The sequence below is a fragment of the Nycticebus coucang genome, chromosome 21 (genome assembly GCF_027406575.1).
Source record: "Nycticebus coucang isolate mNycCou1 chromosome 21, mNycCou1.pri, whole genome shotgun sequence".
Classification (NCBI taxonomy): Eukaryota; Metazoa; Chordata; class Mammalia; order Primates; family Lorisidae; genus Nycticebus; species Nycticebus coucang.
Genome location: NC_069800.1, coordinates 40,164,197 through 40,179,641, shown reverse-complemented (window position 1 = coordinate 40,179,641; position 15,445 = coordinate 40,164,197). Strand labels below are relative to the sequence as shown.

The 15,445-nt window shown below is 49.7% G+C and overlaps 1 protein-coding gene across 3 annotated transcripts in view; it reads right to left on the bottom strand.

Annotated features, from left to right (window-relative positions):
• Positions 1–4,055: 4,055 nt before the first annotated feature.
• Positions 4,056–15,445, bottom strand: part of BPIFB1 (BPI fold containing family B member 1) — a 33,491-nt gene continuing 22,101 nt past the window's right edge. For all 3 annotated transcript variants that reach the window (XM_053574605.1, XM_053574606.1, XM_053574604.1), the window contains exons 9-16: positions 14,986–15,165; positions 13,990–14,043; positions 13,336–13,494; positions 10,900–10,967; positions 10,185–10,230; positions 8,848–8,911; positions 7,883–7,959; positions 4,056–4,200 (exon numbers count right to left, since the gene is read on the bottom strand). In XM_053574605.1, the coding sequence (XP_053430580.1) occupies positions 4,141–4,200; positions 7,883–7,959; positions 8,848–8,911; positions 10,185–10,230; positions 10,900–10,967; positions 13,336–13,494; positions 13,990–14,043; positions 14,986–15,165 (708 nt within the window). In that variant the 3' untranslated portion in view covers positions 4,056–4,140. The remainder of the gene's footprint in view (positions 4,201–7,882; positions 7,960–8,847; positions 8,912–10,184; positions 10,231–10,899; positions 10,968–13,335; positions 13,495–13,989; positions 14,044–14,985; positions 15,166–15,445) is intronic.

The following is a 15,445-nucleotide window of genomic DNA, read 5'->3' as shown; positions in this document are numbered from 1 at the left end:
AGCTGGCAGGCGTTTCTGGCCAAAACTGATAGGGCCATCCCTGTGGCTTTAGGGACAGGCTTTGTGCCCTGGGCCAACAAAGTCCAAAAGGAAGTGTGTGTGGCCCTGTGGTTTTGAGGGTGGGCCCTTTCCTTTTAAAACAGCATCAGAGCTGTGGATCCTGGCAGGGCCAGGAGGAGGATTCTAATACAGGATGTGGCTATCACGGAGCCTGAGGGAGTGGTTGAGTGGAGGGAGGAGAGCAGGGAAATGGCAGAAGTGGGTGACAGGGGCCAGCATCCACCTTGCGGCTCTTCCCCATGCCCTTTCTGTACACGTTGTCCATGCCATCATTTCTGCTAAGATGTGGTCCCCAAGGCCATGGCCTCTATAGCCAGACAGGCCTGGGTTCAAATCACCACTGTCATTCAAGAGCTGTGTGATTTATTTTCCCTCCTGAGGCTTACTTTTCAAGTCTGTAAAATGGGAATAATAAGTCCACCTATTTCTTCTGGGTTTTGTGAAGGTTTGTTGAAGCAACTCATGTGGAGGCCAGCATGGCATATAGGAAGGGTTCAAAGAAGTTACTTATTTTAATTTCCATTTTCTAGATGAGGAAGCTGAGACTCAGAGAGGTTGAGTATCTTGCTGTAAGTCACACATCATGTCTGTGATGAGGATGAGATTTGAAATCAGGGCCCAGTGAAAGGGAAATTTGGTATTACTGTGTCATGCAGCTCTGAGTCCTACTTTTAGCTAAGCTGACGTAGGAAGGTTCTCTTGTGTGGAATCCTGGTGTCTCCACTGCGAGTGTGCACAGCTGATTGTGTAATGTTGACACCTTCATTAACTGCTGTCCAGTGTGGTCACCCCAATGTAAGCATGACTCAATGTTACAGATTTTCCCTGAAGTATTCCCTGTGATTAATTTCTTTCCCTTTTAAAACTTCAGGGCACGGTCAGGACAGGTGTTAAACTCTGTTCTTTGGCTGGAGATGTGGGGCACAAGGGCTGATGGTAGAAGGGCTGGTTCTGGAAGATAGCTGCATAGGAAATACAAGGTCAATGCTAGCTAGTTCTGAAGTTCTCACGTCAAGAGCAACTGGCTAATGTTATAGTAATTACAGGTACAATGTTAACATTATGCTTTGGTAGCATGTATTAGATGGATATTATTATTTTAGAATCTCAGATTTTTTGGATTGAAAGATGCTTTAAGAGGGCAGCGCCTGTGGCTCAGTCGGTAGGGCGCTGGCCCCATATGCCGAGGGTGGCGGGTTCAAACCCGGCCCCGGCCAAACTGCAACAAAAAATAGCCGTGCGTTGTGGCGGGCGCCTGTAGTCCCAGCTGCTCGGGAGGCTGAGGCAAGAGAATCGCTTAAGCCCAGGAGTTGGAGGTTGCTGTGAGCTGTGTGAGGCCACGGCACTCTACCAAGGGCCATAAAGTGAGATTCTGTCTCTACAAAAAAAAAAAAAAAAAAACAAAAGAAAGATGCTTTAAGAATTGGTAGGTCCCCTTCATTTCTGCAACTGAGTTTCAAGGTTATTGCCTAGGGCTGTCTTCTTCCTGCCTGAGGCAGAGGAATGCTCTCAGGTTAATTGCCTCTCTGAATCACCAGGACAGTGCAGGATGTTAGTGGAGGCATGGTGGTCTCTGGCCTCTCTAAACCAATGAGGAGGGAAGAATTTCATCAGAGCCCCATGGAGTCTGTATGTTTACCCCACTGACTGATCTCTGCTGAGAGATGAGAGATTTCCTGAGGGTCTTTCCCACAAAAGGGAAGCCCTAGGAAGGACATAGAGAAGTATAAGAAATAGCTTAAGCGTCTCTCTGAGCCTCAGTTTGTTGATCCATGAAATGGGAATGTCAGCCCTGCCGGAAGTGTTTAGCACTGTGCTGGGGACTGAGTAGCCCTCAGGGATTCTGAGGAAGGGGGAACAGGGATCGATGTCCTACTGTGGATTCAGGAGGAGCTCAGGGCAAAGTGGGGGAGGCCTGGGTTCCCAGCCGAGCCCTCTCCCTCACCAGCTGTGTGTTACTTGCTCTCTCATCTGTAAGACAACGCAGAATAATTTATTGTGAAATCTCCCAGTGTTTTTTCTTTGCTGCTCCTGCTGCTAAGACTCAAAGGGAAGTAGAGGAGCTTTTTCTTCCATCAGTCCAGGAAGGCGGTGGAGTCCGGGGTTCTCAGTCTGGGGGCTCCTGCCTCAGGGGTTCCTGGATGGTGGTTGTAGTTCAGTGTCCAAATTAGGAGATGGCACAGAAAAATGACCCTCTTCTTCTCTCTTGGGAGGTGGAGACCCAAGTGTGGGGTGCGATGCAGGAGCAGAGGGGAGAGGGAGGCAGTGTGGGGTAATGGTTGGGGGCTGCTTGGCAGTGGTGCAGAGGGTCAGAGCCTCAGTTTCTTCATCTGTCAAGTGGGGGTGAGGGTGGAGCCTGTGCCACAGCAGTGGGGAAGGTGGGGTGTACGAAGGTCTGTAAGACTCTTAAACAGTAGCTGTGTGGAGCACATGGTGTCCTGGTTTGGGTTCCCAGAAGTGGATTCTGAGGATAGGACTGAGTGCGGAGAGTTGATTTGGGAGATGACGTCAGGGAGCACAGATGGGGTTGGGGAGTGAGGCAGGGTGGGGTGACAGCCCATGAAGAGTGTGCTCTCAAGCCAGTCACCACTGCAGGGCACTCTGGGAGCTCAGAGTTGCTCCCTGCCCTGAGGTGAGAAGGCTGGGGTTGCTTATCCACCCACCTCCCAGGAAGCCCCAGAGGCCGTAGACAGTCAGACTCCAAGGACCCATGGTTATGGCTATTTGGAGAAAGATCCTCATGCCCCACCTCTGACAGGACCTTGTGCCTTGGAACAGAGATGCCTAATCAGGCCTAGGTGGGGCCAAGACCAGAGGCTCTGCCCTGTCCTCCAGTGTCCCTGGAAGCCCCCGGCAGATCCTTGAATGACCCTAGAGCGCCAGAAGAGCTCTGCCTCCAGTTAAGATGGAGATCGACTTTCCTCCCTTATGAATGGGGGTTCAAGTCCAGCTTTAACATAATTAAGAAAAATAATGGAATGTGATATGTGGGGAGTAAATTCCTGCCCAGTCCTCAGATTGCAAAGTGTGGCTGGGAGCTGGGGACGCGTGGGAGCCTCAGTACCCACAGCTGCTCAGTAAGTAGTGGCCGAAGCGCCTCGTGCAGGGTCTTGTCCTGGCTGCTTTGTGTCACTCTGGGCCTGGACCATGCCTTGTCTATAGGAGAAGCTCCTTCCCTGGTTCCTCCCTGGGCTGTGACCTGTTCTTATATCTGTTTGTACTCTGAAGTTGAGTAACATCTTTTCCTGAAATAGCACCCTACCCCTCCTTGCAAGGTGCCTTGTGTAGGTGCAGAACTCTGGTATTGGAGCAGGCCCAGGGTCTGGAGAACAGGCGTGCTATTGTCTGTCCAGCATGGACACCAGGAAGACAATGGCAGTCACATGCTAAGTGGGAAGGGACTTTGGTGATAAGACCTAACACCCCAGAGGCCAGATATAGCAGTGATGATGACATCATCCCCGGATGACAATGTTTGACACCTAGCATTTGCCTGGACCTATTCTCTCATTTAGTCCTCACCGCAGCCCCCCAAGGTGGGGACTAGGACTCTTCCCATTTCCCCCATTTTTCAGAAAAGGCCCACAGAGGGAAAGCCACATCCCGGGGCCAAAGGGGGCCAGGCCTGAACTCGAAGTCTCGTGCAGTCTGCCCCAGAGCCACCTTGTTCAGATAGCCCTCTATCCACCACATCACCAAAATCAACAAAATGTACATCCCTCACTCAAAAGGCCATCCTGCCAGAGATGGTCTTGAGGCTGACCCAACATGGAAGGCAGGAGGGAAGAAATGGCTTTCTTATTCCTGAAGCCAAGAGAGGTGGTTGAAACCAGGACGTCATTTACATGTGGTACAATGTAGCCCAGATGTAGCTCAGACATTGCCCAGGTTGGCCTGAGTATGACCCAGATCTGGCTCAGATGTTCAGTCCCCAAGACTGCCAAGTACAAAATGACCCCTCTACAGGGACAAAAATACACTCCAGACGGCAGGTGTCAGAGGCAAGTGTTTATTGATTACAGAGAAGGGTGGTCTACAAAGCTTGTGCCCAGCCTTCCCTGGATGGTCATGGTCCAAGCTTCACTGGGAGACAGGGGAGCTGAGCGTCTGCGAGGAGGCTGGGGTGACCACAAGGGCATTCTGGGATTGGAAGAGAAGAGAAAACTGGTTTTTATCTCCTGCTTTGTTGTGGTTTATGCTGGTTTGGTTCTCCACAAGGTGACTGCTGGTATTGGGGGGTCATGACCCTGAACTCACAAATACAGAATTCTTGGAAGAGATGGAGGTGGAGGGTCTGTGTGAATAGCAAAGCTATCCAGGGGCCTGGGGCAGAGGTGAAATATCTCTGTGCAGGCAGTGGGACTGTGTAGGACTGTTGTCCCCAAGCCCAGCCTGCCACCAAAGCTCTCCAAATTCTTTAAAATGAAGATTTCTGGCTATATCCATTGGGACCCAGGCAGCTGAATTTTTAACAAACCTCTGGCTTTTTTGGGGGGGGGGGGGAACTTAAGTGTAATATAAGAGGAACTTACTCTATTAGATTTCCCCAACATTTATTATGAACATTATTATTATTATTTTTGGAGACAAGAGTCTTTACTCTGTTGCTCAGACTAGAGCACTGTGGTATTAGCCTAGCTCACAGCAACTTCAGACTCCTGTTCAGGTGATCCTCCTGCCTTAGCCTCCTGAGTAGCTGGAACTACAGGATCCTGCCACAACTATTTTTTTCTATTTTTAGTAGAGGCAGAGTCTCACTCTTGCTCAGGTTGGTCTAAAGTTCCTGAGCTCAAGGGAGCCTCTTGCCTCAGCCTCCCAGAATGCTAGGATTATAAGTGTGAGCCACTGCACCCAGCCTATGACCACTTTTTTTTTTTTTTTTTTGTAGAGACAGAGTCTCACTTTATGGCCCTCGGTAGAGTGCCATGGCCTCACACAGCTCACAGCAACCTCCAACTCCTGGGCTTAAGCGATTCTCTTGCCTCAGCCTCCCGAGTAGCTGGGACTACAGGCACCCGCCACAACGCCCGGCTATTTTTTGGTTGCAGTTTGGCCGGGGCTGGGTTTGAACACGCCACCCTCGGTATATGGGGCCGGCGCCTTACTGACTGAGCCACAGGCGCCGCCCCCTATGACCACTTTTAAACAGCCAGCAAAGCTGAAGAATTTTACAGTGAACATCTGTATACCCATCACCTAAATTCTACCATCAAGTTTTCTTTTAACCTTATTTGTTTTATCTCATATCTATCCTTTTATTCATTCCCTCTACTAGATTTTAAAACTATTATAAAGTTATAGAAAGAAAATCAATGTGCTGCTAGCTAAAAACAAATAAATAAAGCAAAATGGATAATTTGGAAATGGATCCAAAGATAGAAACTATACGTTTCCAAATCAGATGATAAATGATGGATCAGGCAATGTAAGTTGATTTAAAAAAAGAAAAAAAAAAGAAAAGAAAAGCACGATTCTAAACACCCCCTAGTAAGAGACAGATGAAATAAAGAAGCTCCGGCCACCCATTGGTATGGAGCACTAGTTGTCCATTCAACACGAATCAAGTGTGTATCTGTCTTAGATAAATTGTTTGTTATAATTGGTTCATTGTAGTGTCGTCCTTAGTGAATGAGCTGTATACTCAGACATCTGCTGGGTTTATAGATGAGGAAGCTGAGCTCAGAGAGGCCAAAGGACCTGCCCCAGGTCCCATGGTTAGAGAGAGGCAGGGCTGGGATTGAAACAGTGGTCTGGTTCCTGGGTCCAGGCTCTCAGCCTCTCTGAACCATCTACAGTGCTGTTCTCATCATTCCCCATCAGAACCAGCTGAAGCATAGGCGCCATTTTTCAGGGTGGATAGCTAATAATAACGAAAATGTCACCTCACCCTTGAAGTCAGTTAACAAGGCCCCCCAGCCCTTCCTTCAGATAGGACCCTGGGTCATATTTGAGACTTCCTGTCCTGTGTGGATTTCTCCAGAATCAAACAGCTCAGAATTCAGTGGTTCCAATGGACAGTTTGGGGCAGATTAGGACTAATAGGAGGTAAAGGTTTGGTCCAAGCACCTCCTGGGCCTTAGGTTGGATACCTTATATAGGAAGGATGATAGGCAAGTAGCATGTGGATTTTTTTCCCTCCCCTCCCCTCCCCTTTCCTCTTTGCTTTTCCCTTTCCTTTTTCTTTCTTCAAGACACAGCCTCACTCTGTCACTCTGGGTAGAGTGCTGTGGCAGCATCATCTAGCTCACAGCAACCTCAAAATCTGGGGCTCAAGTGATCCTCTTGCCTTAGCCTCATGACTAGCTGGGACTTCAACCATGCCTAGCTAGTTTATTCTATTTTTAGTAAGATGGGGTTTTTCTCTTCTTCAGCCTGGTCTTGAACTCCTGCACTCAAGCAATCCACGTGCTTTGGCCTCCCAGAGTGCTAGGGTTACAGGCATGAGCCACCATGCCTGGCTGGGTTTTCTTAATTGTTAAAAATTCTGTTTCAATAAGTGTCCTCCTCTGGAGTGGAACTGAAACTCTGAGAAGGCAGGGGCTTCTGTCTGCTTCGTTCACCATGATGATCAGTGCCTGCACGCAGCAGGTGCTCAGTAAATGCCTGCTGGCCTGCTGACCGAGACGGGCACCTCACTGCTATTAGCTCATGCAGAGTTTGGGGCTCAAAGCAGGGGCTTAGCAAAGTAGGTGTTGAGTGTAAATCCCACTTCTGCCACCTACTGGGTGTGTGACTTTGGAAAGGCACTTGCCACCTTTGAGTCCCATCTGTACAATGGAGATGACATCAGGACCTGGGTGTGAAGATTGAGTTAGATTCTGCCTATACTGCAGTGCCTGGCACATAAGGACTGTGAGCTGTTGCTTTTAAGGGTAATCATGGGTGAGGGTGACACAGCTATAGCTCCTCTTCCCCACAGATACCATGGAGAGTAGCAATAAATGCTCAACAAGTATTTACTAGACATCTACTCTCTGCCAGGCTTTGCTGAGCACTACAGACAGAGCACGGATAAAATGGACGCGATCCCAACCCCTGTTGAACTGAGATCATTTGGCTATGTGTGTGTGTGAGAGTTTGTGTGAGAATGTATGTGTGTGTGTGAGAGTTTGTGTGAGAATGTGTGTGTGGTGTCTTAAGCCTATGCTCCACAGATCCCTGGGCCTCCCTATTCATCTTTTCTGGAACATGAAACAACCCTGCCTCAGGGCTTTTGCACTTGCTGTCCCTTCCAATGGGACACTTCTCCCAGCTACCCACAGGGCTCACTCCCTCACCTCCTTGGCTCAGATGTCACAACCTCAGAAAGGATCTTTCCCAACACCCCATCTAAAACATCACCCACTCCCCTGGCATTACTCTCTTCCTCCCAAACCTGCTTTATTTTTCTTCTCAGCCTTTATCTCTTTGGCCTGATGTTATGTATTTATGAGTTTATGTATTTGCCTTCTCTGTTAGAACATGGACTCTGCACATGGATGTGTTCTGTTCGCTCATTTCTGTAACCACAAGGACTCAGAAGCATGCCTGGCTTACACGAGGCCCTCAAAAAATATTTACTGAATGAATAAATACATGAAAGAATAAAGGAGTAACAAGAAGGACGGATGCAGTGTATTCACCCCAGGCTAGGAGGGTCCCATTCGTAGGGCACAGGCAACCTTCTCCCTTGCAGGTGAGCAGGTGAGGCCCTGAGGTGAAGGGACTTGCACAAAGTCCCAGTGAGTGACTAGCGAGCAAGGCCCACCTCCCAGCCAGGGCTCTCTCAGTGGCTGTGCCTTCCCCAGGGCAGGATGTTTAATTAGGTCCGCATCCTACTCACCTTGATCAGGGAGCACGAAGCTGCCTCGAATCCCAAGTCCTTCACTATTGACACCGGGACCCCCGGTCTTAATTTGCCTGAAAATACAAACATGATGAGAGACTGGTGGGTCTGGCTCGCAGTCCCCCATGCGCCTGCTTCGGACTGTCCCCTCTGCCTCTGCACACCTCTCCTCTGGCCCCATCCCCCCACCTTCTGCCTCTGGCAGTGGCTTCTGGCTGCTCACAAACCACAATCCTCACATCCTCGCACACTCCTGCTCACAGACTGTGGGGGATTGCCATTATCACCGCAGCACAGATCTCTATGCTATAAGATTTCCTACTCTAATAAAACAAAGAAATTAAAAAGGCAAGGCTGATGTAGGTTGTCAACTCTCCCCACCCCATGACCTGGGGCTTAATTAAAGTGCCCTCTGTCTCTGCTTCTTCCACTAGTAACAAATAACACACTAGCAGCCCCAGCACTGGCTAAGAAGTGTCGAGCCCTGACTGTGCTGGGCCCTTCTGCCCTTTCCAGCTATCGTTTTCTTCATGCCTCTGAGGAAGGGACTTTTATTTCTCCATTTTTACAGATGGAAAAACCAAGGTGTGGAAGGATTAGGCAGCTTGACCAAGGCCAGGCAGCTGGCAAGAAGGGAACAGGACTTGAACTCAGGCATGCTGAGGACCCCTAAGTGTGATCTAGTTGTCTGTTTACACCTCTCTCCTTGCTGTCAGCCCCCGGAGGCTGGGGTGCTGTGTAGCTCATCTTTGCAAGCCCAGGCTCTGGCACTAGCAAACTGGGCCGTGATGTCAGCAGGGGGAGACCAGGAAGTCTTCTAGGAGGAGGGAAAGACCAGAAAGTCTTCTAGACTTTGAAGGATGGATGGAAAATGAATGAAAGGGGCCCCAAGTGGAGATGCAAACAGGAGAAATAAAGCAAGGCCCTGGGGGAAGAGAGAAACGGATGGCAAAGGGACCCACCATTCTGGTTTGGCAGCAGGGTGGAGAGAAGGATCTCCGTGATGATGTTTCTCAGAGGTTCAGTCTGTGAGAGAGAAGGGGCGCTGTCACTCCGCTTGAGTATCCAAAGGCTTCCCATGGCATTCTGCATGGGCAGCTCACCCCAAGCTGAGGGCAGTGGCGGAGAGGCCGGAATCTCAGATCCCTGGCTAATCAGAGCCTCAAGGGCTCTTGGGAACCAGACAGGCTGGGGCAGGATACAAACTTAGCGACCCCTTGGGCCTAGTAGGTGAGGACATTGGGGTGCATGGGAGGTGCATTCTCAGGGCCTCCTCTGCTCTCTTCTAGCCAAATTTGATCCGAGGGAATTTTGCCCTGCATTGCCTACCATTTTCTTTCTTTCTTTAGAGATTTGGGACTTGCTGTGTTGCCTAGGCTGGTCTTGAACTCCTGGTCAAGTGATCCTCTGGCCTTGGCCTCCCAAAGTTGGGGAATTACAGGTGTGAGCCACTGTGCCCAGCCTGCCTGAGTTTTTAACTTCTTGAGAAAAGCCAGAAGTCCTGATTTTCATGTGAAAATCTCCTTATTTTAAAATATTAGTCAAAAAACATTTTAAAAGCCCCCAAAATACAAAGAGCAAAGAAAACATGGCAGAGGACAGGCTTCAGGAAACTGAAGACCAAAGGGAAGGGGCTGCCCAGGGTTCCTAGGTGCATCTATGTGAGCCAAGTGAGATGTGAACCATGGACATTTGCTTTCTAATTTAGGATCGAAATTTCACTGAAAGACAGTGAAAGCGTATCTGTGAGCATGGGTATTTGTGTGTGTGTGAGTGTGTGTGTGTTCTTAACTGTGTCAGTAAAAGCCTGAGCTGAAATGCTGGACTTAAGTTGATGACCTGGGGCCAGCCCAGGCCTCTTGTGGACTTCTGCGAGGACTTTGTTTGGAGCAAATCCTGGGCAATGCCTCTTAAGAATGGGCCATTGCTGCTGTGGCCTCTGGGACAATCTGTTAATACTTACTTGAATAAGCTGGGTAAGGTGGCTCATGCTTGTAATCCCAGCACTCTGGAAGGCCAAAGTGGGAGGATCCCTTGAGTTCTGGACTTCCAGACCAGCCTGAGCAAGAGTAAGACCCCATCTCTACTAAAAATAGAAAAATTAGCTGGGTGTTGTGGCAAACACTGATAGTCCCAGCTACTTGGGAGGCTGAGGCAGGAGGACTGCCTGAACCCAAGAGTGTGAAGTTGCTGTGAGCTATGATGCCATGGCACTCCAGCTTGGGTAACAGAGTGAGATTCTGTCTCAACCCCCCCACCCCAAACCAAAAACAAACAAAAAAACCCAAGAAAAACTTACTTCAAACCAGCTAATAGCCCAATTCATCAGTTGGATCCGATCACACCTGCAACAGAAGATGCCTGTGAGAGTGGCCCCTTGGAGTCTTGTCTGTGTGCTCATCCATTCATCCAACAGCTGTATATCAAGCACCTATTATGTGTTAGGCACAGTGTGGCTCTAATGTAATGTGTCTGGCACATAATAGTTTATGTTCCAGTGGTGGGTGGGGTGGGGGACACAGAAAAGAAGCCTCAGTCTGAAGATCAGGAAAATCAATTGCCAGGATGTGGGCTGGGGTGGACCAGGGAGCCCATGCTCTGGTCCCAGGGCCATCTAGTCCCAGTTCAGGTGTCTGCTGCTGTGTGGGAATGTAGGCCCTGGGGCAGTCTAATAGTCTGATTTTTGTATGTTCACTAATTGATGGTGGCGGGACCTGTACTTCCGCACTGGGGTGACTGAAGGTGGCCAGGATGGGCTGTCCGGGCCTAGGGGATAGTGCTGGGTAGGCCATTCTCGGCCAGGGCTTATCTGCCCTGAAGCTGCCGCAGGCCACTTCTTCCCTTCCCTCTCCATCATATTCAGTCCTAGACGGCAGGAGAGGCCAGGCAAGAACCCTGGTCCATCCTGGAGCCACCATCAGTGACACCCACACACTGCGTATTGAAAGAAATCCATGGTCCCGGGCAGGTCTCACCTTAATGAGCAGAATCTTTGAGATGAGTTACATTTTTACCTGAGGTTATTGAAGTTGAGCATAAGTAGGTCACCTTTAGTGTAAAACTGAGCTTCCGAACTGGCTTCCTGCAACAAGAGAACGCCTGTGTCCCATTTCTCATAAGAGGATGTGTCCCATGTGGGGCTGGATGTTACGCAAAGAGGCTCTGGGGTCATGCTGACATGGTCTGAGCCTCAGCTACTGGCCCTGTGACCTTGGAAATGGTTTCACCTCTCCAGGCCTCACTTTCCTTGTCTATTAAATGGGGTAGTGCTTGTACCCCCCTATAGCACAGGCTTGTTGAGGGGAATGATGGTGATGATGATGATGGTGACAGTAACCTTTTGCATGGTGCCCTTGCTGTGTGTCAGGTTTTTTAAGAGTTTTATGTTAATATCTCCTTTACTCCTCACCACTCTGGGCTGTGTCCTATTACTGCCCCATCGTGGAGGTGAAGACACTGAAGGACGAAGATCAGTGAGCCCCAGGGGAATGGTAACTTATTGTTGGAAAGGGGGACAGCTAAGCCAGATCCTAGATGCAGGGCCCAAGATATGCATCAACCTACCTCTAGGCTGGGGTGACTCTAAGGGCAATGTGCCAGGCTCCAGTTCCAGGCCAGAAGCCCCCAAGAACAAATTTATCTCGCAAGCCTGGACTTGGTGGCTAAAGTACCTGCTGCTGGCCTTGGAGGTGCCAGGTCACCAGCGGGTGAGGCTGGCCTGGGGCAGGTTTGGGATGAGAAGATCCATTAACACAGGAAGCAGGGCTCCAAGCTAAACAACTCCAGGCCCCATGCATCCTGCCGTCTCTGTGAAAGGCATCCCCTGACATTGTGTGGTGAGCAACCTGCACAGCTGTACACAGTGACCTTGCTTAAGGACAGGGTCAACATCAGCCTGCTATCAACAACCAGGCACTGTCCAGACTGCCTGGTTAGGCATGGATGGCCCTAATATCCAGTGCCCACCCATGAGTCCTTCCTTGTCGCTCTTCTCCTTTGCCCTCTGTAGAGGATGTGGTTGGTGCCCTGCTAAGGTCCCCTTACAGGTGAGGCATCCACTCGCCACTGATTGCTCACAGCTGCCTCTTTCTCTGGGGTAAATGGAACTGCCTTTTTGGGGCCATTGGTGGCCAATAACTGACTGATAAGGGACTGTTTGACAAAAGGCCTGGGCCTGGCATGGGCTCAGGGCGGCACAGCCCATGCTCCAGGCACCCTGTGGGATCAAACCAAAGGGAGGCTGCAGCGGAGATCACGTCTTTGCTCGGACCCTTCCCTGCCTCACCCTGAGAGCGCTCTTCCTGTATATGTGTTTTATAAGAATCCCTGTGTTGGGCGGCACCTGTGGCTCAGTCGGTAAGGCGCCGGCCCCATATACCGAGGGTGGCGGGTTCAAACCCGGCCCCGCTGAACTGCACCAAAAAAATAGCCGGGTGTTGTGGCGGGCGCCTGTAGTCCCAGCTGCTCAGGAGGCTGAGGCAAGAGAATTGCTTAAGCCCAGGAGTTGGAGGTTGCTGTGAGCTGTGTGATGCCATGGCACTCTACCGAGGGCCATAGAGTGAGACTCTGTCTCTACAAAAAAAAAAAAAAAGAAAAAGAGTCCCTGTGTCAGGCTCTGCTTCTAGGGCCCTTGCCTAAGATGCCTTCCTATGAGGCTTGTCATTTGAGGATACACGCCCCTTTACCTTCAGCTCCAGGTCCCCCCCAAATGGAAGCCAAATAAGATCTGACTTGATGGGGTAACTGAGAACATCAGGTAAAAACTTCCTTGGAGATGATTTTGTTCTGCTCATATTTCAGAATATCCTTCCCCCTCTCGGTCTGTGTGGTTTGGATGGACCCACTCCTACCCTCTACTCTGGATATATGTGTGCCAGCTCAGGAAATTTACATATTCCATTTTTCTGGTCACACTGATTGGCTCAGGAATGGGCACACAACCCAAGCTCATCCAATGAGAGTCAGCCTTCAGACTTTTCCTAGGACTATTGGCAAAGAGGTTCTTCCTGCTGGGATTGCCAGGCTGATAGGACATAAGACTGATGTAGCTTGGGGCACTTCCATGAGGGAATACTTTGCCTGAAGATAAAAGGCAGCCCAAAGGAAAACCAGGCTGCTAGATCAGAGAGAGAAGAATGAAGATGACATTGTTTGAGCACCTAAATCCAGCTATTCCTGAAGCCAATACCATCTGGAATTTTTAGTCATATGAGGTAATAAAATTCTTTTTGTGTGTGTGAGTTGGGTTTCTTCCCAGAGATCCCTGGCTAATAAATTAATAAGGTCAGAGTTGGGCCCCCAAAGCTCCTGACTCTTGGTCCAGAGCTTCCTCTCACTGACCCCTGCAGGGTGACAAGAGTGGTAGAAATGTTTAACACACAAGAATATGAACAAGAACAGTGAACAGGAGTGTCCCCAGGCTGGTGCTAACGTCACACAATTGAACTCACGATGCCCAAGGTGAAAAGGGGGTGAAGGGCTTCATTGGTGGCGAACACTTCCAGCACAATCAGTTGGGCCACCTTGGCACTACCTTGGCTCAGCAGGAGCTTGGGGGTTTCCTGAGTTCGAATCTTCACAATCTGAGTGGGTCCCAGCTGTTCTGCAGCCTGGAAGGACATCAGAGTCACATGTGGCCTCACAAGTGCCTCACTGTGGCCCACAGTCCCCATGTGGCCCCCTGTGGCCCAGCCATTCTACTTCCTCTCTGTGCTCCAGCCACACTGTCCTTCTTACAGATCCTTGAATGGATTGCTGTTCTCTCTGCCTGGCAGCCTTTGGTCTTCTGTTCTCTCTATCTGGAATACTCTTCCCCTCAGGGAAGTCTCCCTGATGTCCCAGACTAGATCAGGTTCCCATAATGTTCTCATAGTCCCTAGAACCTGTCTTTGTTACTGCGCCTGCAACAGAAATATTATCCATGTGATTATTTGATTCAGGTTAAACTGGCCTGCTAGAATAAAATCTCTGGGAGGAAGGGCCTTGGTCTGAGTCCCACAGTGCTAGAAGGAAAGAGAGTAGTCTTGTCCAGATTCTACTCCCCAGAGGCCTGTGTACAGACCACACTGTACATCCATCAAGCTGCAGATGGCAAATAGACCAACCTTTTCATCGATCACCCTGATTCCTGCCTTCAGCTGATGGGCCAGCTCAGGAAGCTGAGGATGAGAGGAAGCCAGAGAAGGTCAGTCAGATGGGGGCCCAAGGGAGGCACAGCTTCTGTACCCTGCTGCTGGGATGAAGATTTCCCAGGGCCCCAGAAAAGCTGGGTGGTGCAGGCCATATGTTTGCCACTGGTGGAAGAACAGCCCCTAGGTCAGCTGCTATGGGGTATGAAGTCCCTGCTGGCCTGAACTTTTTCTGCAGGTTGCTGATGGTTATGGGTCTATGGGGAGCTCCCTGCTCCCAGAGGACCTAAAGAAGTGATTCTAATTCTTATCACAATCATGAGTGTGATTGCTGGTGACCATTCCCCATTTTCTTGCCATCTTAACTCCCTCAAGAACTTGGTTATTTGCTGTCCGTCAGCTGACCTGAAGTCCTGCCATCCTCTCATAACTTTGGGCCAACCCTTTCCCCCTCAGGATCTGCTTCCCTATTAGTCACCCTGGAGGAAGTGGCACAATATAGTTCACTGGTGGTGATTGTCTGCTGTGCTGTGTTGATAAGGATTCCAAGGTTGTGTTGGCATCCAGATTCAGTAGGAAGGAGGGCTCCAATTGATTAGTGATGTCTGCCATGGGTCCCACAGTGTAAGCAGCAGCACTTTTGCCATCCCTGGACTACTCAGTATCTAAGGTGTCCTGTGACTCCACAGGATCATTACTTGGTAGAGGAGACAGGTGCACCAGAACCTGTCTTTCAGCAGGCAGAACTAGGACTGGGGCTGGATGGTACAGGGAGGATTACAGCTTTAGGTCTATGTCAGCAGTGGGGTCTCTTAGGGGAGAGAGTGAGCTTTCTATTACTGGAGTGATTTAAACTGAGTCTGGCAGGGGACTACTGCTTAGGGCTCTGGGGTCCTTGTGTCCCCTTTGATTCAGGAAATTCCTATGATGTAGCACAGGTGGTCCCAACCTCTGTCCCTTGCCGAGGCTTACCACATAGTCCAATAGGATTATGATTTCTTGTGGAGGGATCAAGGCGGCTACCACGGCATTCACAACATCCTGCCTAATGATGAGGCTGAACTGGGTGTTGTCCAGAGTGGGCATCGTCAGGGAAGCCATAGAGTTATTGAAATACTTGTTTATCATTCCCTTTGAGTCCAACAGCTTGGCCTGAGGAGACACAGAGCAGGAGGAGGGAGTGAGCTGAAAATTAAAACTCTACAGTTTACCTGTTAACAATGCAGAAGGAAACGACACCTGTTTGCCTTTTTGCATTTGTTGCCAGGAAGCTTAGCCTGGAATTCAGTGCCTGGCTGAAGGCTGTGAGTTATCTCAGGCGCCTGACAACATCTACTCAATTTGCACCCCTCAAATAATCTGATTTTTATTTTTTAACTTAGATATTTTATTTTTTCACTTATGTTTCAACTTCTCAGACATCTCTTCTCAG